This window comes from Palaemon carinicauda, chromosome 44 (genome assembly GCF_036898095.1).
Source record: "Palaemon carinicauda isolate YSFRI2023 chromosome 44, ASM3689809v2, whole genome shotgun sequence".
Lineage (NCBI taxonomy): Eukaryota > Metazoa > Arthropoda > Malacostraca > Decapoda > Palaemonidae > Palaemon > Palaemon carinicauda.
This window is the reverse complement of record NC_090768.1, coordinates 32974564-32999218: the sequence shown is the minus strand read 5'-3', so window position 1 is coordinate 32999218 and position 24655 is coordinate 32974564. Positions and strand designations below refer to the sequence as shown.

Below are 24655 nucleotides of genomic sequence, written 5' to 3'. Positions count from 1 at the left end.
TATCTTTGTGCTAGTATTAATAGGCACGTTAGGTTTGGGATTATTGTACTAGTCACGTTCATATATTCTACCAAACCAATAATTTCTATGATTTTTTAAATCATAATCTTAAATGGCAGCTTTTAAAACGATATCTGATGGTTTTCAAAAATACATATGTATAACAACCATTCACCGTTTAATAGATGAACGAGAGCAAATGGTCCAATCATATTTACATTAGTATGTGCTTTAAAAGAATAGAATACGTCCCCTAATTTTTTAATCAGAGAAAACAGTTTTAAAGGAAAGACTAAATTAAATTATCATTGCCATAAACTGCATACTAATACAGTATGTTTACATCTTAATAAAGGAAAATTTTATAAACTACAGATTAAAACATATCCTTATATAGGTTGGGTAAAGGTAAGATGTTCCCCAAAACACAGTTGTTTACTACGAACAAAACCATTTTCAGTTAAATATAAAGGTTTGCAAATAATACTGTAAATTTGGGTAGTCGCCTATTGTATAATGAAGTCACTCATTATTTCCTTAGCCAGCTGGAATAGATGAACGCATGATATTGGCTATCAGCTGTAGCCTACAACAGTCATTATTGATAAGTCTCCAGAATTACCCTTCCATATAGATATGAACATTTCCTAAAAGTAGGGTTGCCAGATTACAAGATTAGAAATCCAGAATACTCTTGAAATCTCTCACAATTTATCTAAATTTATACCTACATACACAACCAGGCCAATATATTATGGAACTGAGATAATATTCACCTAGGTGGAGAACGTTAAACAAGAATTTTAATGGATATAAAGAAAGCAAATGGAAATCATTTGAAAAATTCATAATGCAAATTATATTTCTTTAATGACTTTGCTTTATTCAACAGGTGCCTGTTTTATAGCACCTTCCTATAAAATTCTTTACACTGAAAATTGAGGTTCTATGTGCATTGAAAGCAGTGACCAGATTTTGAAAATTAAAATAAGTTATGCCTGCAGTGCGAAGTTCTCGTGTGGGTCCAGATTGTCCAGGACCTATTCCATTGACTCTTCCTTTGTTTCTTCCGCCAACTTTGTTGCGAACTGAAACTAGTGTCTAATTATGCATAATTGCCTATCTTGTGATGTGCAACATATCAAAGGCATGTGCTCTACCGAGTGCCCGTTCTAGTTTTAAAGTGAATTCATTGTAAATTCTGTTACAAAGCTATTATAATATTGTAATTAAGTAAGTGATGTATTGGTTATCCATTTCAAGTTGGAAATTCTTCTTCTCCTGAGAAGTGACACCATCATTGTTATGGTAACCCTTAATACTAGAGAAATAAACTTTTATTCTTTCCTTCAGAACTTTAACGAGTTCTTTTAAGCAGCCAAGAAATTCAATAATGATGTTTTATTTCTATCTTCATAACCATTCTTCTAAAGATTTTTTATGATAAACTGATCAGACCCTAACTATAAGTTACTTATATCTAGGCCTTATATTTTTAATTATGATACAAAATATATGGAAAGACAATATAAAAACAATTCAAATTGATTTTTATGTACGAAATAAAACCTCTCTAGATCATAAACATTATCTTTCCATATCTTACATGGGCTAACAGCTCATCTGCCTGTTAACCTGAACACCCCCCCCCCGCCTCTCTCTCTTGTAGGTAGCCTATATACATATAGACATTAAGGAGCTGACAGCTACCTCATGCATCACAACAGAGGCTTTGGAACCTCTATAAACAACACTAGAAACTTTCTTACATGTTTCAAAAAACTGAGACAGAGGAATCACATGGTGACATGACGCAAGAATGGAATAGTGTTATTAGTGCCCCACAAAGCACATTCATAATGTGCAATTACTAACCATTTCCTGTGACTAACCCCTAGTGGAATAGGCTCAACTCCTCTGAAGTTGAAAGAGCTTTTGTGGCTTGTTAGAGTCTTGGCCAATAAAAAGCCGTGCTGCTTCTTGGTAATACGCGGTTGTACAAGGGGGTACATTAAAAATTTCCCCGGACCCACTTACGATTATATCTGACTAAAATTTCACACTCAGTGTATAGGTCAAAGGATAATTTGCAGCACTGAACTAACATTGCGAGGACAGTACCATAAGACCAGTGAAGATGAATGGCGAAAGTGTGCATGGGAAGAAAACATAATAAAGAAGGGCGAAGACCCAGAAGTGTATAAGGAGAGAACAGATTTGACATATGTCTGCAGACTTGGGCAAGAGACAACCTTGATCCAGCCCGGGTCGACAGATACACGTCAAATCCGTGGCGTCTATTTCAGGACTCTGGGAATACTCTGTCGATCATGCTTCACTTCCCGGTCACTTGGGTACGAAGAGGGTTACCAAGACCGTTGAGGCAACTGATAAGGTTCATGATCTTCATGAAATGTGAAGCTTCCGTACTGGGAGATGGGACCTCCAACGGGGTTAACCAAACAGTCAGTGGTAACCTGAAGGGTTGGTTCAGGGTTTGATGTAGATAGTCTAGATTCCTGTCTAGGTACTACAGGGCTATGTTCTTGTTTAGAAATAGATCTGAAAATTTTCACTTTGTTTGGAACATCCTTGCGGTCCCTTCTCGAGTGCAAGCGATGAGCTGAAAAACCTGAAACTGAACAAGGAAAGCCGTGGTCTTTACTAGTCAAAGTCTCCATCAAAATACCTCCGAGGACTTACTCTTTATCAGGGTTCCATCTCTGTGAACATAAAGACCTGTAAGGTGTGTCCCATCAACAATACCTATATCTAGGAGCAGAGTAATAGGGAGGAGTCTGATCTCTGTTTCTTATTAAGGTGTTTATCTCTCTAGGTCGAAAGCATAACCACTCTAGGAAATGGTCCTGCTACCTTTTTCTTTTTAACATTATGAAATTGAGAAAAAAATTGTTTTTGAGCTGTCTTCATAGACCTATGAATAAGTTTAGTAACTGCTAATTTGTTCCAATTGGAGTTAGTTACGCCGCCATTACTTAGCTCTGTGCGAGCTGAGGTCCACGAGATAGTACCAGACACTTGTACCGTATCTCACAATGGATGTACCCGAGTAAAGGCCAAAAGATCAGTATCATTGTGGGTTAAATCAGGCTCCCTGTGATCCATAGGTGATAAAACATCAATAAAGTCACAAGCAAACAAGGAAACGAGAGTTAAGTTAAGGCACAACAACACATCGTGGAGAGTGATCGTAGCATATGTTCGTTCAGTGTGTCAACCAGGAGAAAATGAATCTGCCTCTGAGACTGGTAAACCCACCTATGCTGATAACCACAATGTTACCAGAATTCCAATAATTCTTTTTTTCTGGCTATAGCGAAATGATTTAGGAGTAAACCCCTCATAAATAAGGGTTTGTATCTAAGTAGGAACAATTACGATCTACCAGCATATGGAATAGGAATATGAATAACCATAAACTGAGAAGAAAGCATTCTTAAAAACTTAGCCCAGATTTTAAATTACGTTTCCTAGTTATGAGATGGTAAGGACAATAATACTCAGACAAATGCAGTGACATTTCTCATGATTTCAGTTGAAAATCTATTACTGCTACCACCTCAGGTACCAATTTTACTAAATTTAATTTTATCATAATGTTCAGTTTTGGCTATTCTAATTAAATAGTTTCCTTACCTTTAACCAACAGAAACTGACAAGTGATAGAAAAGCCTTTAGCACTGGTATCACAGACTAACATAAGGTCTGTAACTCTCCTGTTAGCAAAGGTAGAAAAATGGGCAGTAAAAACAGCAGCAGTTTTTGAGTCTGCTAGGTATGACGATAAGTGGGGAACACTAGTTGAAAAGACAAAAGCGCAAGTATTTTCCCACTGCTTCCTAGTGCCACACTAATTTAAGGCTACTTAATATCCACAATTAAAACTCCTGATACCATTTAACTCTTCTTTCTTACCGGTATCCCTATATCAATGGGTCCGTTGCTGCAACTGGCATGGTTTATACATTGTTATTGTTTTCACAATCGCATGCCCTAGCAGTCATCAACCACACTTGTTAGCGTTGGGCCTAGCCTTTGAATTAATAGTCCAACTGTATGGCAGCAGTTTCCACAGTTATTGACAGTCTGCCTAGCCTTACGCTAAAAAGCAAAATTGCAAGGCAGCAGCTGCCCTTTTGGTTGCTTTCTAGAAAACACAGGACATACGGTGGTAGTATTCTTACACCCCTACCACAGGGCAAATCTACACCAGGCCAATATATCATTTTAACCATACAGTAGGATCAAGTTACAATCCTAGTGGATGTCGTCTTATTTTCCTATTATTATATTAATACGTATTTAAAACTAAAACATATTGTTAACAGACCTGCTTTGATTTATGAATTTGGCCCTTATTGCCTGGGCACTGGGAGCCATTTAGTATCCAAGGTACAACAGAAAATCCCACAATCATATAAGTGGTAAAAGTTGAGAGGTTGGACAGCTAAGTGTTAGAGGAAGTGGGGATTTGGACCAGAGTACTACAAAATTTTAATTTTTAATATAAACATACTTGTCAAGATCTAAATTTAATAGAACAGCTAGAAAGAGAGAGAGAGAGAGAGAGAGAGAGAGAGAGAGAGAGAGAGAGAGAGAGAGAGAGAGAGAGAGAGAGAGGAGGGCTTTAGGTTAACTGGTAACTTGACACCGAGAAGCATATGAGAGAGAGAGAGAGAGAGAGAGAGAGAGAGAGAGAGAGAGAGAGAGAGAGAGAGAGAGAAGTGGGGGGGGGGGGGGCTTTAGGTTAACTGATATCTTTTGACACCGAGAAGCATATGAGAGAGAGAGAGAGAGAGAGAGAGAGAGAGAGAGAGAGAGAGAGAGAGAGAGAGAGAGAGAGAGAGAGAGAGAGGAGGGCTTTAGGTTAACTGGTAACTTGACACCGAGAAGCATATGAGAGAGAGAGAGAGAGAGGAGATGAGAGGAGAGAGAGAGAGAGAGAGAGAGAGAGAGAGAGAGAATTTGCTGGAAACTTTAGCAATTGAAAAGCGTGGGGTTGACAGTCCCTCCAGTACTTGAGTGGGTAAATCAAACTCTTATTATACGTTCACTAAATATTATTCAGGTCACAGACAATTTTTGGCATAAGCAAGTAATTTCTTTGAAGTACAATACAATACAAAAAAAAATAATATACAATTAACATTCCAATATCTAATTCACAAGTCACGTTTAAGCAAAATGAAAATATGTAAACTAATAAAGAAAATGTTGATTTGTCTGAAATCTCATCACGCTTACCAAAGTTATATATAAGCAAGTTAACATTATACAATTCTACTAAATGATTTGGCTATAGTCAAGTAAAATTCAGTATAACAAAGAATATTTTTGTATAATCTTTCAGGTAAAAATTAAACAATTATTGGCATTATAAAAATCAAATGCTAATATTTTCATGCAAAGGAAAACAAATGCCTTTTGCATTCCACGTTAAGGAATAATAAAAATAGTAACAATCAACAGAGGTTTATAGTTTGTGGCAGCAGTAAAACTACAAAGAACAATAAAGTAAAAAGCAAAAAAAAAAAATCCTTAGAATATAATATATTAAAAATGTCATTGAAATATTCTCATTATACAAAATATGTTGATGTAAATTAACTAAAAACACAGCCTACAGTGTTTACCATATGATAAAATACTTCCAAAAATTCCTTCCTTTTTTCGGAATCTTTATAAAAGTGATGTAAACTATAGATACAAATTATAGCTTTAAAAATATATAAAAGCACCAGTCTCAATTTGATCCAAAATTTTCCTTTAAATTTTCCTGTAGAAACAATAATTTTAAAGTTTTTTTTTTCTTTTTTTTTTTTTTTTTTACAAAGTCTAATCTGGTGTTTTTTTTTTTTTCTTTAAAGTAGTTAGACCAGCTTCCTCCAACTAACATTGTAAAGACACTTCCAGAAGATTAGTAATAAGAGTTCTAGGGAAATTTTAGACAGTGTGATACCTAGATTCGCTTAAAGTCTGCATTACATACAACGGAAGCTCTCTTAACAGGTATTTTCAGCATACTTACATCTCTGATAAACTTAAAATCTAAAATGAATACCCCAAATGATAATGAAACTTACCACTTAACATGACTAAAATTTACTTAGTATAAAATGCTACTAAGCCATAACGCTTTAACATCACCACTCCACAAACAGCATTCCACTACGAGTATGGGGTAACTAGCCTTTCTTTCTTGTAAACCACTTTAAGATCGGTACACTTATATTGCTTTTTTAGACTCAAGTACTTCTTGTAGCCAAACTCAGAACCTACCACAACTGTAGAAAGGGCGGGCAGCTTTCGCAAGCTGCGTCTAAAGTTCTCGATGGTTACGTCACCCATACTTAGAGTTTTTAGCTGCTGGAGGCATTCGCTCTCGGCTAATGCATCAGGATTGCACTTTCTAGGGATATGGAGAAATTCCAAAGCCGTTGCTGCTTTTACCATAATGAGTAGAAAATCTTCAATAAACTCACCGACGGGTGTCCAAAGATCTGGCGCTACACCGAATAAACTCAAATGCGAGAACGTGGCAAAGTTGATTGAAAGGGACTTCAAGTTTGGCATCTCGGCCAGTGTCATCTCCGGGCTTATCGTTAACTTCATCATAAGTTCCAATTCCTTCAAGTTTTTACATTTACTGAGGCCCTGAGAGAAGTTCTGTTTGTCCTTGGAAGTTTCTATTAGTCCGTAAATGTGCAGTTCGGTCAAACTTTCTGCCGAATCGCTTAAAGTTGGTGTGATGAACATCAAAATTCTCTCGTGATATATGAAATTAACTGTGGTGACTTGAGGGGAGGACATCATACCCTTTCGAATTTCACCCAACGAATCAATAAAAGTTATGCTATTGCTGTACACCTCAGATGAACAAACAAAAGAGTGGTTATATTCGCCGGAAAATTCTGCACAATATTCCTCTTTACAATAAGTATAAACTTTCTTACTTTCGTCAGATTTGACCACCATAAAAGAGGGAAAAATGAAAGGCTGTTTTCTCTGTATCGAGTCATATGGTAAAGACACCAGAGAAGCGAGCATAACCTTTACTCTCGGATAGAAATGATGGATACAAAATACCAATTGTAATACATGCCGTGGACTTATGTCAAACCTGAACACAACTTCTCTCAAGTTCGGGAAAGATAAAGGAACACGTCTACCTTCGTTTAAACATAAAGTAACTTCATTTTTATTGTAGTTCCCGAAAAATAACTTGTACAGTGGGTTTTCCAACGATATAAAGGTACTGATGTACATACCTTCAATGTCTAGTTTCAAAATTTCCAATGTCTCACTCCTCCACTGTACAGCTTCGATAACAGCGATGTTTAGGTTATTTTGAAGGTGAATCATTGACAGCCCTGAAGCATTGTCAAATAATCGAGATAACAGTGAAGTGTCCATTAACTTTATGCTTGTATCATAGAATTCAGTGAAATAAAGAGTTCCCATTGACCTCAGTAGAACGTTGAGTGCCTGGCAATCCCTGAACTGCATCACCTGAAAAAAATGTATCGAAATTAATGAAGAACTGAACTACCTACATTCACTTCAAATTACTGATAGAAAGAAGAACTGAACTACCTACATTCACTTCAAATTACTGATAGAAAGAAGAACTGAACTACCTACGTTCACTTCAAATTACTGATAGAAAGATGGTTAAACTCTTGCAATAGATAAGCTAATACAGATAAGCCTTCATCCAGTGTAACATTGTATTCCTTCAGTTTTGTCTTGGCCAAATTTCTAAGAAAGTTCTGGGATATCAAAAGCGACAGCCTACCCTGCGGCTCTACGCATTCCTTTCTGTCTCAAAATTTGTTGCATTTAAAGAATTATAGTCAACCTTCTATGTTCGCACATAGGAAATTCGTGACACTGGTTATTGACAGTCCTGCGAAATATTTCAACCAAAGATTTTGGAATTTTCCGGACGCCAGCGACGTCCTCTCAGTTATGACACTTAAGCACCAAGACGTTCTAGCTCCCTCGCTTCTTTTCGTTTTTACCTCTTTTTTAATGTAATTTATAAGCCTACTGTATATTCCTATTGTAATAACTGTATAAAATTTAGAATATTAGAAAATAATCATAGTTAAACAGTATTGAAACCCTGAAAATGTCTTAATCCATTTTCCTAACGATAAAAATGTGAGATTTCTAAAGGTTGAAGGTTTGTTTTATGTAAGGGAACAAATCACATATTTCAATCTTTGGATTTTTCCTAACCATACAAACCTAAATTACACTGCCAGACTCAATAAGTCTTAGGTTAAAGGTCAAAGAGAAGGTCATGTTACCAATCTCGTAGGCTGGGCTTCACCTGCAGCCAGCTGTGTTTACCTCGTTAAAAATAACGGCCGCCCCAGCTACGCTGAAGTCCCACTCCTATTGATATGGGACTCATCTTTAGGAGGGAACAAGTCTCCGAAATCCAACTGGCCAGTTTACTTAACTGGGAATTGACAATTTACTTTGGTCCTGTAAAAGGTGAAAACTTCGTGACTTGTAACCTACTAGCTAAACGAGCATAGGGATGTTGCGAGTGTTTGGTTAGGCCTCCAATATGGAGTAGTGGACAGTAATCTAAGGATATTATATCCTTCTGGATAGTGTCTAAATGCATAATGACCAAGATATTTCATTACAAATAAAATGTTAAAAAAAATGTGACTAGTAGCTTACGTACATTGATCGTCTAGTCCAGCTCCAACAGCTCGACTACCGAAACTTGACGGAAGAGAATAAATGGAAAACAGCCAGTCATTCTTACGTTCCACTCTTGGATTTACGTCGCGACTGCTATCCAAGAGATTCTTCATATAGGTGAGGGTGGAGTCTATTCCTTTAACTTTGTGAGCTTATGTTTTAGATAGACCACGAGAGGATTCCCAATAAGCTGAGTCCACATGCTTGATAACCTCATGAAACCAGAGATAGGATCTCTTAAGATAATACAGTTAGTGTCTTCACAGAACAAAAGAGATCACCCCGATCACTAGTCTTATTTAAAAGAGAGGAGATGGACAAGGACTCAAACCTGGGGTCGTGGAGTCGTGGAGTGTGAGGTTTTGATCCTTAACAGCAATTCAAAGAAGAGTGTCATCGAGACTTCCCTCCATCCTTTGGAAAGACTAATAGCATAGGTGGTGCTATGCAAATCGCCTACTCTCTTTGATGAGGCTAGAGTCAGTAACACTTTCTGGTGTTCCTTTTAAGGGCTCATACAAGGCACATTGAAGAGAGCTGAGAGCTCTCATAACATCCCAATCTTGGGTCTGAGTTCTCAGAGTACAGGGCTGCTCGAATTTCCTCATTAGTAAGGACAACTCACACAATGAGGAGAGGTCCAAGCCTTTCAGTCTAAGACTTGGCTCAAGGCTGAGCGATAGCCTTTTACCACAGATAGTGAGAAAAGCTGCTCTTGGTGAAGATAGATGAAGAAATTTGAGATTAATTACAAAAGTGCTATGATTGGAGAAGTATACCATGTACGAAAGTATACCATGTACGACACCAATCGTAGAAGATGGACCATTTTCTACAGCGGATTTGCGTGGATATCCAAACCTCTCCTGTGCAGCAACCCATGAAAAGCCTTTTGCTCAATTAACAGAAGGTTGAACGAATACTATCATTAATAATAGCTAAACTACAATCCTAGATGGTAAAGCAGGATTCTATAATACCAAGGGCTCTAACAGGGGAAAATAGCCTAATGAGGAAAGAAAAAAAATAGAATAGTGTGGCCAAGTGGATTCTCATGCAAGAGAAATGTAACCAAAGACAATAGAAGACCATAGTACAAAGGATATTACACTACCTAAGGTTTGATTTTGGAAGGTCCTCCTTCTAGAAGAGTTCCTTATCATAGCTGAAGTCTCTGATACCCTTACCAAGTTGAAAGAAGCCGCTAAACAAATACAAGGTAGTAGTTGACCCCCTTGAGTGGAGAAGAATTTTACAGTTATCTTAGTGTTGTTGGATTTATGAGGATAAAGGAGAATGAGTTAAGAACAGGTCAGACTATTTGGTGAATGTGTAGGGAGAAGAAAAGTTATCAACCATTGAGGGATCCAATGCAGCACTATCTGGTCAGTCAACTCAAAGGACCTAACTACTCTCTAGCAGTATCATCTCAATGAGTGGCTGGTGTCTTGGCCAACTTACTCTTTACCACCTGGACCTGACAGCAGAGCGAGTCTACTAGGATATTCCTCTTGCATGGAATGTACCTCCCTAAGGCCCTGTCCACACTACCGGGCAGTCCCCGACGGGCAAACACTTACCATACCCCGAGTCAAGACACAAGGTGGGAGAGTGATCGGCGGGCACAAATGGAGGTGATTAAAGATGGGGAAACCACGGGCAAACAGGGTTTGTCGAACACAATTGTTACCAGGTAACATTATGAAGGAAGCGTTAATGACGTCAATAACGAGCACAAAGTGGTGTCGGACAGTGCCTTTGTTCGTAAGACTCCGAGCTTCAGACACTCGGGAGGCGGAGTGGCACTATGGACGGAGTTCAACTTTTATACCAGATTAACTTTAACTTTTAGAAAATTAGGTATCACGTTCCCTGTAAACATAACTAGGTGTAATTCAGTTGCGGAGGAAAGCTGACAGATAGAAGAGAGGCTCAGTTGCTAATCAAACAGTACTGTCAGAACCCATGCTTATAAAATATCAAAGCAAATGTTTACAAAGTCAGAAATAATCGTGTAGCAGCATTAAATAAAATAACGACAGAACTTCTGAGAGGTAGAATGACTGATTTAGAAGTCGAAAAGAATATGGAATCTAAAATAGGTCATTAAAAGAAGAGCTACGCAAACTGGAAAATTGAAAAAGTCGGAGATTGGCACAGAAGACATTTGCACAACCAAATTATGGCTTTTCGATGTACGAGTATAGCATAACAGAATCTGTTTCAATTGTGGACAAGTTAGTTTCATTTCCTCTAAGTGTTTGATCGTGAGGAAAATTCGTAATTCTCTCTCTCTCTCTCTCTCTCTCTCTCTCTCTCTCTCTCTCTCTCTCTCTCTCTCTCTCTCTCTCTCTCTCTCAAAACAGGGGAAACAAATTTTGAACATTTTATCTTTATCTCTGAAAGAATTTGGATTTAGTTACGAACACATAATCCGAAGTATGACCAGTCTCTCTCTCTCTCTCTCTCTCTCTCTCTCTCTCTCTCTCTCTCTCTCAAAACAGGGGAAACAAATTTTGAACATTTTATCTTTATCACTGAAACAATTTGGATTTAGTTACGAACACATAATCCGAAGTATGACCAGTCTCAAACAGTTATTTCTTGGAATAATCAAGGCTATACATTGCACGTTGATAACAATAACATCCTCAGTTCACCGAAGGGCTATTTTAAGTTAGGCATTTGTGATTCTTTAAACTTCCTGACTTGCTTCTGGAAAAATGCTTCTTCTCTTATATGTGCCCTGCTTAGCTATAAAAGGAGTTTAGTTCTCCGATAAAATGTATAAAGCGTTTGGGCCCATCAGTATAGTTTTTAAGTCTGATTCATAATCAATTTGAGATTCCTTGAAACTGGATGAATGGCTCCTCTTTTCGCTCCGTCTTTGCAACTAGTCCTTCCATGTGCCATTCCATCGTTCTCAAAAGATCAGGAATAATCATGCTGCATAATTTAATTTATTGAATTGTGCTTTAATTTTATGGTGTACTATGGTTATGATGCTCTGTACTTGAAGCTGATAACTACTACTTTATTCTCGAGTGCAGATTATAACACTGATATAGATAACAGATGCCAGCGGATATCAGCTTCGGACATTTCTTCCAGTCTCTGTCTGGTAAAAGGAGTAGAAATCCTGGTAGTCAGCTTCATCTGGTACCACTCTTTGTTACCATATCAACTTCCCTCATTTCCACGTTTATGACGTCATTCTTTTTTAATTCAGATATGGTAACAGTTTTGTCCGACAGACACTGTTCGACCGTGTGGACGCACCTTAACAGCTACTGCATAGTTGCATGCCAAAGTGTACCTGGTTCACTAATTCACAGTAGTGTGCCGTCACGTAGTTAGAAAAACATTAAATTGAAACTATTCATTGATGTTTTAAACGCAAGACAAAGTTTCAGTGAACCCTACAAATAAATATCAGTTTACTAATACACAGGATGCCAGAGAACTTCAAATCATCCATTCATTACTAATACAAATTGCCCTCACAAAAAAATAGTGTTTAAATTTCTGTTCTATATATCTAAACGTTCAATCCACAAATTTCTCCCTGTCAGTTTATTATCACTTACTCCAAACATGTACAAGCGAACCAGATATCAGTCCAGTATCCTCATATGACAAAGACGAAACATTATATATAGTAAAAAAACTTACCATCTCTTGCCACCTGTCAATGGTGCCCACCTCACAGCAAAACAGCAACTGTATGACAAATCTATGCAGCATTGGAATCCGCCTGTAGGTCTTCTTCCAGTCCAACACGTCCATAAGCGAGTTGGAGATGCTTAGCCTGTTTTTGGATCTTATATGGCCCAGGAAGTTTGACTCGTGCCAGTACCAATGTTTCATTTTTCTGAGCTGACTCTGGAGACGAATGCATATATGTGTATATTAACTTCTGTAACACTAACAACAGTTACATACCAAATATTGTAAAACTTTTCTTCGGAAAGAGATATTCTTTGGGAAATAATATTTGTAGAAACCTAAAAGTAAAATAATAAATTTTTTCATACAGTTGTGTAAAATTGGAGAGAAGAATGTTCTGAAAAGATTAATTCTCTAGCTCAGTGGTTCTTAACCTGGGGTACCTGTACCCCCAGCGGGTACGAAACCTTAAACCTAGGGGTACGAGACTTGATACCCAGTACAATGGTCCCGAACTTTTTACCTTGATTAAGTAAAACATATATTTTCCAAATTTTTCTCTTACTATACTTCCCTCTACTACTTTTTTACTTTTTTTTTTTAATCTAGCACTGTAAAACTATCTTCTATTGTGTATTTATCGTATCCAACTAACCGACACCTGTCATTCTAAATTTGTTCAGTAATTGAATACACCTTATGATTTCTAATAACAGTTTGTGTCACTACATATTTATATCTGTATTCATATAGGATGGGGGTACGAGAAAATTTTCTGAGATATTAAGGGGTACGGGTACTGAAAAAGGTTAAGAACCGCTAGACGGTCTAGCTCATAACTAAATCAGACCGGGAAAGACATAACGAGATGTTAAGGTTTAAATAAGCTCTTACCAAAATAAGACAATCATCTTCATGACTACAATTAATGATTTTATCAAAAGAGGACCACTATCACCAGAAAGATATGAAAACTATAAAATTTTATACCAACTTCATGTTATTACTTATTATGAGAATAAAGAAAATTTCGTGCAACTTTGTAACAAAACATATGTAAATCCTTTTATAATTCAGTACTATCGTATAGTTATTTATAAACAATTTCAATTGATGAAATAATGAGATTTATTTCCAAAATAAAAACCCAACTCACCAGCATATGGAGTTTATAATTTAAGTCCTGATCTTCCATATCCCTGTCGAGTCCCACCTCTATGCATGGCAGCGCTTTCTTGATGATGTGCAGGGCGAACCTGTCGGCAGCCTGCTTACGAAGCAATTTCGGGGGCCTACTTAGCGATTCTTTGACGACTGCTGCAGCCATTATGATGCTGGAGAAAAAGATGTGGATAAAACTGGACATGTAATTAGAGATAAGGAATATAAATTTCACTTGAGGGGAAAAAAAAGAAAAAAAAAATTCTTTGATCCAAAAACTTTAAGGGCCAGGAAAACTTCACTATTTTGTACTGATTTGGTTAGTAGCAGCTATTATTATTATCATTATTATTATTATTATTATTATTATTATTATTATTAGCCAAGCTACAACCCTACTTGGAAAAGCAAGATGCTCTAAGTCCTAGGGCTCCTACAGGGAAAAATAGCCCAGTGAGGAAAGGAAACAAGGAAATAAAATGATGAGAAATTAACAAAAGATCATTCTAAAAACAGTAACAACGTCAAAACAACCGATTAATGGCAATAATTATCACATTCCCCATCTTAAAGTTGAGGTGGCTGCAGATATGGCACTTCACATAGCTGTGGCACATGGCAACCGGGGTTGGTGTCAGACAACTACATCTTAAGTGCTATGAGTCAATGATCTTGAAAGTAAGGAAAACTGAAGGATGGAGTTATCATAATTTACCAGTTAAAACATAACATTCAAAATTATAAAGAATATCATTTGAGAAAAATCCTTAGGCATTGCAAGCTACACTTAGAACATTAACAGGAAAAACTCCTTTTAATGTTACGTTATACTAATGATCAACATCCTATAAGGCAGATAATTACCAAATAAGGTAAAATCTCAAACTATTCACCAAACTCTTATATTGGACTATTACCCTCAAGCAAAGACCATTTAAGTCAATTATAGAATTTATAAAATGTACTAATATAATCTTGATAAAACAGTAGAATTTTTGCATTTTTAATTTATTTAAAACTAGAGTTTACATGATACAAACTCTGTTCAGCGTTTCGATTTTTTGTCGTTCCTTTTAACAGTAGCTTTGAAAATTACAAGTGTTATGAGGTGCAAGATTGTATACACCCTTGCCTATTGTTTCTTGAATTTTAGCTCATGAGTGAGTGCCGCTGGGATGTGGACGTGTTTTGCGAGGAGCTTTTGTTTCTTGCTTAAAATATCATTGAAAAGATATTAGTTAGTCTTATGGAGAAACCAAAGTGAGAAGAAACAGTACGCCATGTCTGTCCCAAACTCTGTCTGCCTCATATGTGAACCCACGGAGGTAGACCGGAAAAAATTGATAGGATGTGAGTAAAAGAGATTCCATCATAACAGGCACTTAAAAGTCATTCCTTTACTTCACACGAGGTCAACTTCCAATTTAGATGTTGTGAAATTCGCTAACAAAATGATCAGAGAAGCAGCTGCAAAAATAATTCAGACAGTTGCCGACACTGAAACGAGAAAAAATCGGAAAACTAAAACCAAAAGTAATGATATGCCATGTATACAATGATGAAGATGATGATGTAAATGCTTTGATTCAAAGAAATCGATGCCTGGACCAAATCCAAAATATATAAGAGAAGATAAGAGTAGTCCTGAAGAAAAATGCTTAAGGTGGGACTGGAACTACCCACTATGTGCTGAAATGTGATTCTGAAGTTCGGAGGGCTGTTCATGATAATGGGGACAAAGTTTTGCTACGATAGGATACTTATAACATACGTGATAGGTACCACGTGATCATGTGCTATCACTGTCAGAGGTATGGACATCTTGAAAAAGATGGCGTCTAAAAATGATGATAAAGTCTGCGGGAATTGTTCAGGAAAACATTCCATCAAGGAGTGTAATTCGCAAGTGTCAAAGTGTATTAACTGCAAACCAAATGACCGCATAGTGAATTCTAGAAATTACAAAGCTTAAGACTGAATTGAAAAGACTAGCAGAAAGTACTGATCATGGACACTAAAGACTCAAACTGTGGCTATGTAAATATACAATCTGTTGGTAATAAAACTATTCGAATTCGAGAATTGATAAACGGGAAATATTTGGACATTGTATAATTACCTGAAACGTGGTTAAATAACTGACCAGGCAAAGATGACTGAAATGACACCCGGCGTGTGTGTAGATTGCCTTACCGTTGTGTAAGACACGGGCTCTTGCCTTAGGCAGCCCGTAAAATTGAAGTGACACCCCCATACACACCTCCTTTCACATACCGAGAGAAGACAGGTTTGGTGGGGGTGTCAGACTATTCATAAAAGTTACTCAAATCTCAAAATGTTAAGAACTAGTGCAACAAGCTTGAATATATAGAAATAAACTTTACGAAATAAAAACGAAAAATATCCTATGTAGGTCTACAAACATCCTAGAACAAACACTAGTATCTTTTTTTAGGAATTCGGTGCTCTCATTGATGTTTGTTATCTACTTGTTTAGTTGTTTGTGTACACTGTTATCTGAAAACAACCTAACTACTCTACTGTAAATATCCAATCTATTGTAACATTAATCATATGATATTTATCTTTTGTTTGCTATAACTATAAAAACTAGATAAGTTAGTCAGTGTATATAGAGATTCTAAAGGAATAGGAATAAAGCGCAGCACGCAGTTTCTGGAGTTTCATATTTCTACCAAAGGAAATCAACAGTTGAGATAATTATCATGGAGAAAATTAACTTTTTGTGGAGACTTCAATTTTTGGACGGATGACGCATCAAATCCTGACGCTTTGAAAGTTTTGTGAGTTAATAGAATCATACCAATTAGTGAATAATGTCGACTGTACAACTACTTTAACTGGGCATACGCTAGACTTAGTTCTAAGTGATGACATGAATAATATTGTATCCGATATAAAAGTCTAAGAGAAATGTACTATCTCCCCCAATGCACAAACTTAAAGTTTAGTCTACCTCTACAGAAACATGCAGCTGTAAAGAAAATTAACTTAAGACATAAAATTTTTCTCCTACCGTATCTATTGAAGAAGTTAAGAAAATAAATTATGATATCAATATTCCCTGTGATTCTGATGACCAATGTATGTTGGGAGCAAAGTGTGTTAACTGTCTTACGACCACTTATAATAGAGTGAGTAAAAGTGAATATTATACTATGTGCCCACTGATGGAAAAAAAAAAACAGCTATTAAAGACCAATCTTTTTGGTTTGATGGATGGGAAAAAAAGAAAGTGGAATTGGTTAAAAACTGAAAGTACTTGGGTAGAATACAAAACCTGCTGTGTGTCAATACAACTACCTACTCGGGAAAAAAGTGAATTCTATAAGAGGAAGATCCTCGAAGCAGCAACAGACATAAATAAGTTACATCGTCTCCTAAATGGTGTAAGGGAAAATGTAAACGAAAAAAGAGCTACCTGATGGATACAGTGACCAGGAACTAGCAAATAATTTTCTAGTATTCTTTTAAAACAAATTGAAAGTAAAACTAGGTCATTTGTAAATATTCAACATCAGATTAATGATACACATGATATGCAGATAAAATTGATTTAAAAAAAAAAAAAAAGGGTGATCGATCCTATTCCAATATCTGAAGTAATTGGAGAAAAACTTTTCTAGTCTAGCCGAAATAAGGAGAATAGCAAATGCAAGCATTGATGAACAATTTTCCCAAATCCGTGAAAATGGTTATAGTAGCACCATTTTTGAAAAGTGCTCTGGATTACCAGGAATTAAGCTCATATAGACATTTTGAATCTATCCTTTGTTTCAAAACCGTTTGAATACATAATTCTTTAACAATTAGCCAGTCACTTGTAAGCATTAGAAGCTTTGCCTGACAACCAATCTGCTTACAGAAATCTATACTCTACGGAGACAGCCATCTGCTCTGTTGTAAATGATATGCTGGAAATGGATGAAAATAATTGTGGCATTTTAATATTACTCTATCCTAGTGCGGCTTTTGATAGTTTGTGCATGAACTGCTACTAAATGATCTGCGGTACACCTACGTTGAAGATCAAGCATTTGAATACCTAAAAAAAGACTACTTGGATGGTATAAATTAGTGTGCGCAAATTGGAAACTTATCATATGAGCCTTTAAACAGAGGGGTACCCCAAGGGAGTGTACTTGGGGCCCACTATTATACTGCATCTATGCTATCGGTCTATCGAAAATACCACAAAGGCATACTGTGAAGTTCAAACTATTTGCGGAGGACACCATTTTACTTCTGCATAAATGATATAGATGACACCACTGAAGCTCGAAACCGAATCATTGATGATAGTAGAGAATGGATGACAATTAAGCAACTAAAATTAAATGCAAACAAAACCGAGTTCATGGTGGTGGGTAAGAGAAACCGCGCGAGAAACTTGGATGATATTCAAATGAACCTAAATAATGACTCGGTGCCGATATCTAGTAAAGTTCGTGATCTAGAGTGCCGATATCTAGTAAAGTTCGTGATCTAGAGTGCCGATATCTAGTAAAGTTCGTGATCTAGAGTGCCGATATCTAGTAAAGTTCGTGATCTAGAGTGCCGATATCTAGTAAAGTTCGTGATCTAGAGTGCCGATATCTAGTAAAGTTCGTGATCTGGCTGTATTTCTCGACTGTAACCAGTCTCCCAATGCCCAAATATTTAATGTAGTAAACACTGCTTGTCATCATCTAAGAAATATTGCTTTCATAAAGTATCTGATGAAAATTCTGTAAAGAACCTTGTGATAAACTGTTATATCTAGGATTGACTACTTCAACGCCATCTATTAAAATTTACCAATAGTACAATTTAGAAAATTACAAGACAATAAACAGAGGAGCAAGACTGATAAAAGGTGTCCCACCTAGAGAAAGGATCACCCCTATACTAAGAAAATTACAAGACAATAAACAGCGGAGCAAAACTGATAAAAGGTGTCCCACCTAGAGAAAGGATCACCTCTATACTAATCTATTTACACTGGCTGCAGATTAAAGCGAGAATTTAATTTGAAATATGTACAATAACCCACCAAGTTATCAGAACCGGTCGTCCAAAATACTTAAGAGAATCGCTACATATTGCGCAGCCAACAAATCGTGTCGACACGAGAATTTCATATTCAATTTACAATATCAAAATATGCATAGGAACAGAATTCTGGGGATTTATGAGTCGAAACTTTTAATATGATTTACTTTAGCAAATGATCGAAATGGTTAACAGTCATTAAAAAGAGCAGCAGAGATAATCCGAAAATGAGACAAGATGGTTCAAAATAAACTGAGAGCAGCCAGAAAAGAAATAGCACCTGAAATGAGTGTTACAAGGAAATTGTGATAAAATTAAAAAGAGATCTTTGTTTTGACGACATGGAAGAGGAATAGCGTAAGCAAACGCTGCCCAAAAATCAACTTTCACCGCCCACACCAATGCCTTCAAGAACACAATTTTAAAGTTTTTGTAAAAACAATAAACTTCAAAGTTGTCATAACTACACGTATATTATCAAAACTCCCCATTTACACACTTATTCGAGGTGATCTATTTCCAACCGAGAGAGAAAAAAAAACTTTTATATGTACGTATTTGCAGCTACTTGTATCCCTATCGAAAGTTATGCAACATATATAACAAACCTAATATACGGATTTTGTTTTAAAAATAATGCTTGATGAAATTGAAAAATTCTTCATTTTCATGGAATCGAGCAAATTTTCGTTGAAAATCTATTAAACTTTCACTCCCTCTCAACAATATATGTCCCTTTCTGAGTTGGGATAACTTAACGTGGCGAGTCTTGCATGAACAATAAAAAACTGTACTTAAGGTAGTAGGTTGGCCGGGGCACCAGCCATCCGTTGAGATACTACCGCTAGAGTTATTGGGTTTCTTGACTGGCCAGACAATACTACATTGGACCCCTCTCTAGTTGCGGATCATTTTTCCTTTGCCTACACATACACCGAATAGTCTGGGCTATTCTTTACAGATTCTCCTCTGTCCTCATGCACCTGACAACACAGATTACCAAACAATTCTTCCTCACCCAAGGGGTTAATTACTGCACTGTAATTGTTCAAGGGCTACTTTCCTCTTGGTGAGGGCAGAAGAGATTCTTTAGCTATGGTAAGCAAGACTTATAGGAGAAGGGCTCTCCAAATTCAAATTGTTCTCTCGATTTGTGTAATGCCTTAGCCTCAGTGTCTTGGTCTTGTAGAGTTCTCTTGCTTGAGGGTACACTCGGGTACACTATTCCATCTTATTTCACCAATTGTTTGTTCTAACTTTTTATAGTTTAGACAGTTCTACTTTAATGTTACTGTTTTTAAACTATTTCATATGAATCTTTTATCATTTCTCTTTTAGCTTCCTCACGAGGGTATAATTTCCTGTTGGAGCCCTTGGGCTTATAGCATCCTGCTTTTCCAACTAGGGGTATAGCTTACTTGTAATAATAATAATAACAACAATAATAATGATAATAATGATAATAGAAACCCATGCTAGGTTTAGTTTGCTGTTAGCGATCAGACAAGTCTCCCACCATCACCAATCCGCAATGGCCATCGTGGTGATAACTTCCCAAACCCCAGACATAAATAAATATGTCTGAGGGCTTTGTCCTGCAGTGGACAATATAGGCTACATTTGTTGTTGAAGTCTAAGACTGATCTTTTAAGAATACTTATAAGCACTATTGCATCCTACTCAATCTTTACTTTCTCCTTTACTAATGAATATGAGTTAAAAAAAATCCAGTCTTGATTCAGGTTCATTATCAAAAATCTAATAAGAATATTGCCCCTATATATATATATATATATATATATATATATATATATATATATATATATATATATATATATATATATACATATATATATATAAAATCTGGGGAGACTTCACCATGTTTCTACACTTTCCGTCACTTGCGTAAATCAACGCATTTTGTTCGAGACAGTTTAATGTGGTTGGGCTTAATCAGGTTTCTATGAATGGTTTTAGATTTATGGCGATATGATATGTATTAATAGCTTCGTAATTCTCGTCTTAAGAGAACTACCGAATTGAGTGGAAATTCCTTCTGAAACGAGCTCGTTAAAACTACCAATTCCAGTGCTCTAAGCAGTTGGTCTTCGTAGGTAAAGCATGCGAAATTCGTCTTCGATATCAATGAACAACCAATAAAAAGTCCCTTTTACAACCAGATAAATTGCAATAAATCGTTACAATAATGCCTGATAATTTACAGAGTACTAATGAAATTTAATTCCACTGTTGCAAATATCTGAAGTAATAGTAGTAAGAGAAATTTTCTTGTCTTGCGGACAATTTCAATAAGAGTAAAACTAACATTGAAGAGTAAGTATCATATCTAAGAAATTTGTTGTAGATACAACAAATCACAAAGGTGCTCTTGATTATCAGGACAACTTCATACAGACCTATTATGAATGTATCCATGTCAAAGTGCTGTAAAATTTAATTCTTGAAAAACTAGCTAGTCATTTACGAAAAATTGAAACTTGCCGGTAACTCCTAAACTAACTAGTTTACATTGGCTGTATATTAAAGCAAGAATCGAGTTTAAAATATGTACAATAACCCTTCAAGTTATCAGAACCGAAAATCCAAAATATTGAAAAGAATTGCTACATATTATGCAACCAACAAATAGTGTTGACGTGAGAATAGTTACAGATGGTTTTAAATTATTGGAACCTATATATAAGTCTATTGTAGGCTCTAGAGCAGTGTTTCACAACCTTTTTTTAAATGATTACCCCAAAATTTTATTTCCAACTAATCAATTACCCCATTGAACACATACCCGGTAATATCGGAGTTTTTTTTTTGCAGCCACCTGATGAACTATATGGATCATGTAGCCCGCTATTGGCTGCTTATAGTTAAGGATCCAAAACAAATGCAAACTTTCATTGTACAGCAATGTTAAAATTGAGTTTTCCTATAGAATAATTATTGCAGATTTTGTGTATGAATTATGGCAATGTGAATAACTCAATTTCTTGATTACCCCAAAAATACGGGTCCATTACCCCACTGGGGTAATTTACCCCAGGGTTTGGAAACACTGCTCTAAAAGCCTATAAAATAAGCTCCAACTAGCCATCCAAAAGACATTAGCTGTTAAGGCTTTCAAGAGAAATCTGAAGACTTTCTTGTTCTCTCAAGTACTTCGATTGTGTGGACTTGACAATAAAGGAATAATATGCGGTGTGATATGCTGAATGCATTGGAATGCATATGAAAATGACTGAGAAGGTCCTATAAAAAGTAGCGTTTCCTTGCTGTATAGGACCAGAGAAGCAGTCCTTAAGCAAGTAACCAGTCAGCATACAATTACATTCTATGGAGACAGCTACTTTACATGCTAAGTTGTAAATCATCTGCTGGAAATGATGGACGACGAAAATGTTATTGTGGTACCTTGTTCTGACTTTAGCACGGTTTACACGCCACGATAAATTGTAGCGATTTATTGTAATGAAAAGGTTGTTACAATTTGTCGTTACGTGTAAACAAGGAGATCGTAGCGATTTATTGGAGTTGGAATTGGATTGAGTGGTTGGTGCCAGCAGGCTCAAATCTATACGCATCGTAACGATAAGTTTGAACGTGTAAACAAGGTTCCAAGATATCGTTACAATCTAGCTCATTTTCAGATTGACTGCTGAAGTGTGAAGTCCTGGTGCGCAATGTTTCTTCCATGACGGTCAAGTAAAGACTAAAAATATTGGATTAAAAATCGTTGCATGTAAACGCTCTTTCAATCACCCAATAGATCGTTACTATCTCAGTGTTCAACAAATCGCTACAGTTTATCGTAGCACGTAAGCTCTGCATTTGACACAGTTGTGGGCAAGAACTGCTAATTATTTACGATCCATTGATATTTATGATGAAACTTTTGAGTGTTAACAAAATTACTAGTGGACAAAAACTATTGTGCACGAATTGGAAATATCCATCACATGAACCATTAAATAAGGAGAGGTCAAGGAAATTTTAGTAGTCCTAATCCTTATAATTAAAAGTTTTATTACTCTATGTCATCACTGTAACTATATTACAACCTACTAAAAAGTACAACTTAAATAGTTAAACATAATAAAGGGAAAGATTGGTATAAGATATCTCACTCCGAGAAATGATTAGCCTTTGTAGTCCCACTGATTGAATAGCACTTATTGCTTATTATAGCTTCAATAGATTTTAAGGCATAGACTCCAAGTTATCAGAATTGGATATCCAAAATACTTTTTGAGAATTGCTACACATCGAACAGCCAACAAATAACTTCGACACATGAATAGTTACGGATGAATTTAGATGCCCCACAATTGTATAACGAGCTCCAACTAGTTATCTGAATCGGCGATATAAAGGCATTAAAGTAGCATTTTATCTTTTTATAAATGCTACGTTATGATACTGTGCTAGACAATAGACGCGGAATATGCTTTATAAAATGGAGTAAAGAATGTATAAGACAAATCTTGAAGTGCCTGCACGACACAGGGTTTTAGCGTGACACAAAACCGGGAAAACGACTCCTTATGCAAATAAAGTGACTGGGTAAAATTTCTTTCAAACTTGACATGCCCAAATACCTGGTTTCTAAAATGAATTTTCTCGATTTCCACGAAGAGTCCTTGAAAGTTTAAAACCTTATCAGGATCGACATCCACCATTTAATTTACACACGTCTGAGAAGACAAAAAACCCGCTAGAGAGATGATTTAGACCAACATAAGCAACAGTGGCACAGAATAGCTTGGGATAGAAGTCTGTGGAGGAACCTGGGGAAGGCCTTCATCCAACAAAGGAATTTTGAAGGCTGAAATGATGATGATTTTCAGTGATAGCATAAGACCAAGCTTATTAAATCATTTTGCAAACAAAGGGGTTCATAAAGATAAGACTCGTCGGCGTTATTTTACATGTCATATCTTTCAGATTGTAATTGTTAAACCAAAATGCCCCGCCCCTCGTCAAGTTGTGTGCTCTAATACTTTTCAAAGGCGTAACAGAATAATCTGGGGTGCTTTGTTATATCCTATCTCTTAATACTCGCAAACAAAGAAATTCACAATTTTTCTTTAAAGTAAAGTGCCATCATTCATAATATACCAAATACTCTGAACGGACAAGATAAAATGACAGTGGAGGTCCTGTAGAGTGGTTCCCACCTGAATGGGACCGGAAAAACAGCCATAAAAAAAAAAAACTTAAATTCTCTCGGTAAAACATATGGGTACTATTTTACAGTATTACAGGGCAATGTAACCTAGGATAAGAAACTACTTTTTCTTATAGAAAAAATTACTCTTCGAAAATGACACTCGTTAACTTTACCCATATGGGTTGACTGACAACCGAACAATTTACTCGGAAGACTCGTGATAATGACTTAAAAATCTACCCACAATCGAGATAAGAATGACGTTAGTGATCAATTAGTTGGCCTAATAAGAAACCTTTCATCTTCAAAATCAAAGCCTCAAAGGCGAAATCTACACATGGGGTCACACTCATCGAAAACATGAAAATGCGTAAACTCTTCACCAATGATACACTAACTTATCCAGCTAAAGGAAACTGCACACACATTTCTGCCTCTTGAACAAAACCTTGTCTAACTTGCATCATATTTCAACTTACGTTTTTCTTTAATAAGACCCACAAGCGTTTACTCAGGCGTTGGACGTGTGGTAAGGATCACCGATCTTAAAGGAAACAACACAACAATGACACTAGAGGAAGACTGTTTCTGCCTCCAAACTAAAGTCCAAGTTGTTTTGCCTGATGGTTCATCGTACATTTTTAAAGATTCTCGTACTTTGGACACTCGTGTCTTTACTTCGATAAAATTTTAAAGTCGAGAAAAGGAATTTCTTTATACACACTAAAAACGACGATTTGTGGACTTTACAAAAATAGCAATCAGATATAAATTTTCACAGTATCAATTAGAATGAGTTACACAGAATCATTGGAAATCTTGACATTGGTTTTGTGGTTTTAATGAAATTTTAAA

At 36.3% G+C, this 24655-nt stretch overlaps 1 protein-coding gene across 2 annotated transcripts in view; it reads right to left on the bottom strand.

The window, feature by feature from the left end:
- Positions 1 to 5060: 5060 nt before the first annotated feature.
- Positions 5061 to 24655, bottom strand: part of LOC137634545 (uncharacterized) — a 469969-nt gene continuing 450374 nt past the window's right edge. Inside the window, exons 1-4 of one of the 2 annotated variants that reach the window (XM_068366996.1) lie at positions 24280 to 24418; positions 13565 to 13742; positions 12415 to 12624; positions 5061 to 7530 (exon numbers count right to left, since the gene is read on the bottom strand). In XM_068366996.1, coding sequence (XP_068223097.1) covers positions 6190 to 7530; positions 12415 to 12624; positions 13565 to 13735 — 1722 coding nt within the window. In that variant the 5' untranslated portion in view covers positions 13736 to 13742; positions 24280 to 24418 and the 3' untranslated portion in view covers positions 5061 to 6189. Of the gene's footprint in view, positions 7531 to 12414; positions 12625 to 13564; positions 13743 to 24279; positions 24419 to 24655 lie in introns of those variants that run through there. The other variant, XM_068366997.1, reaches the window with a different exon arrangement.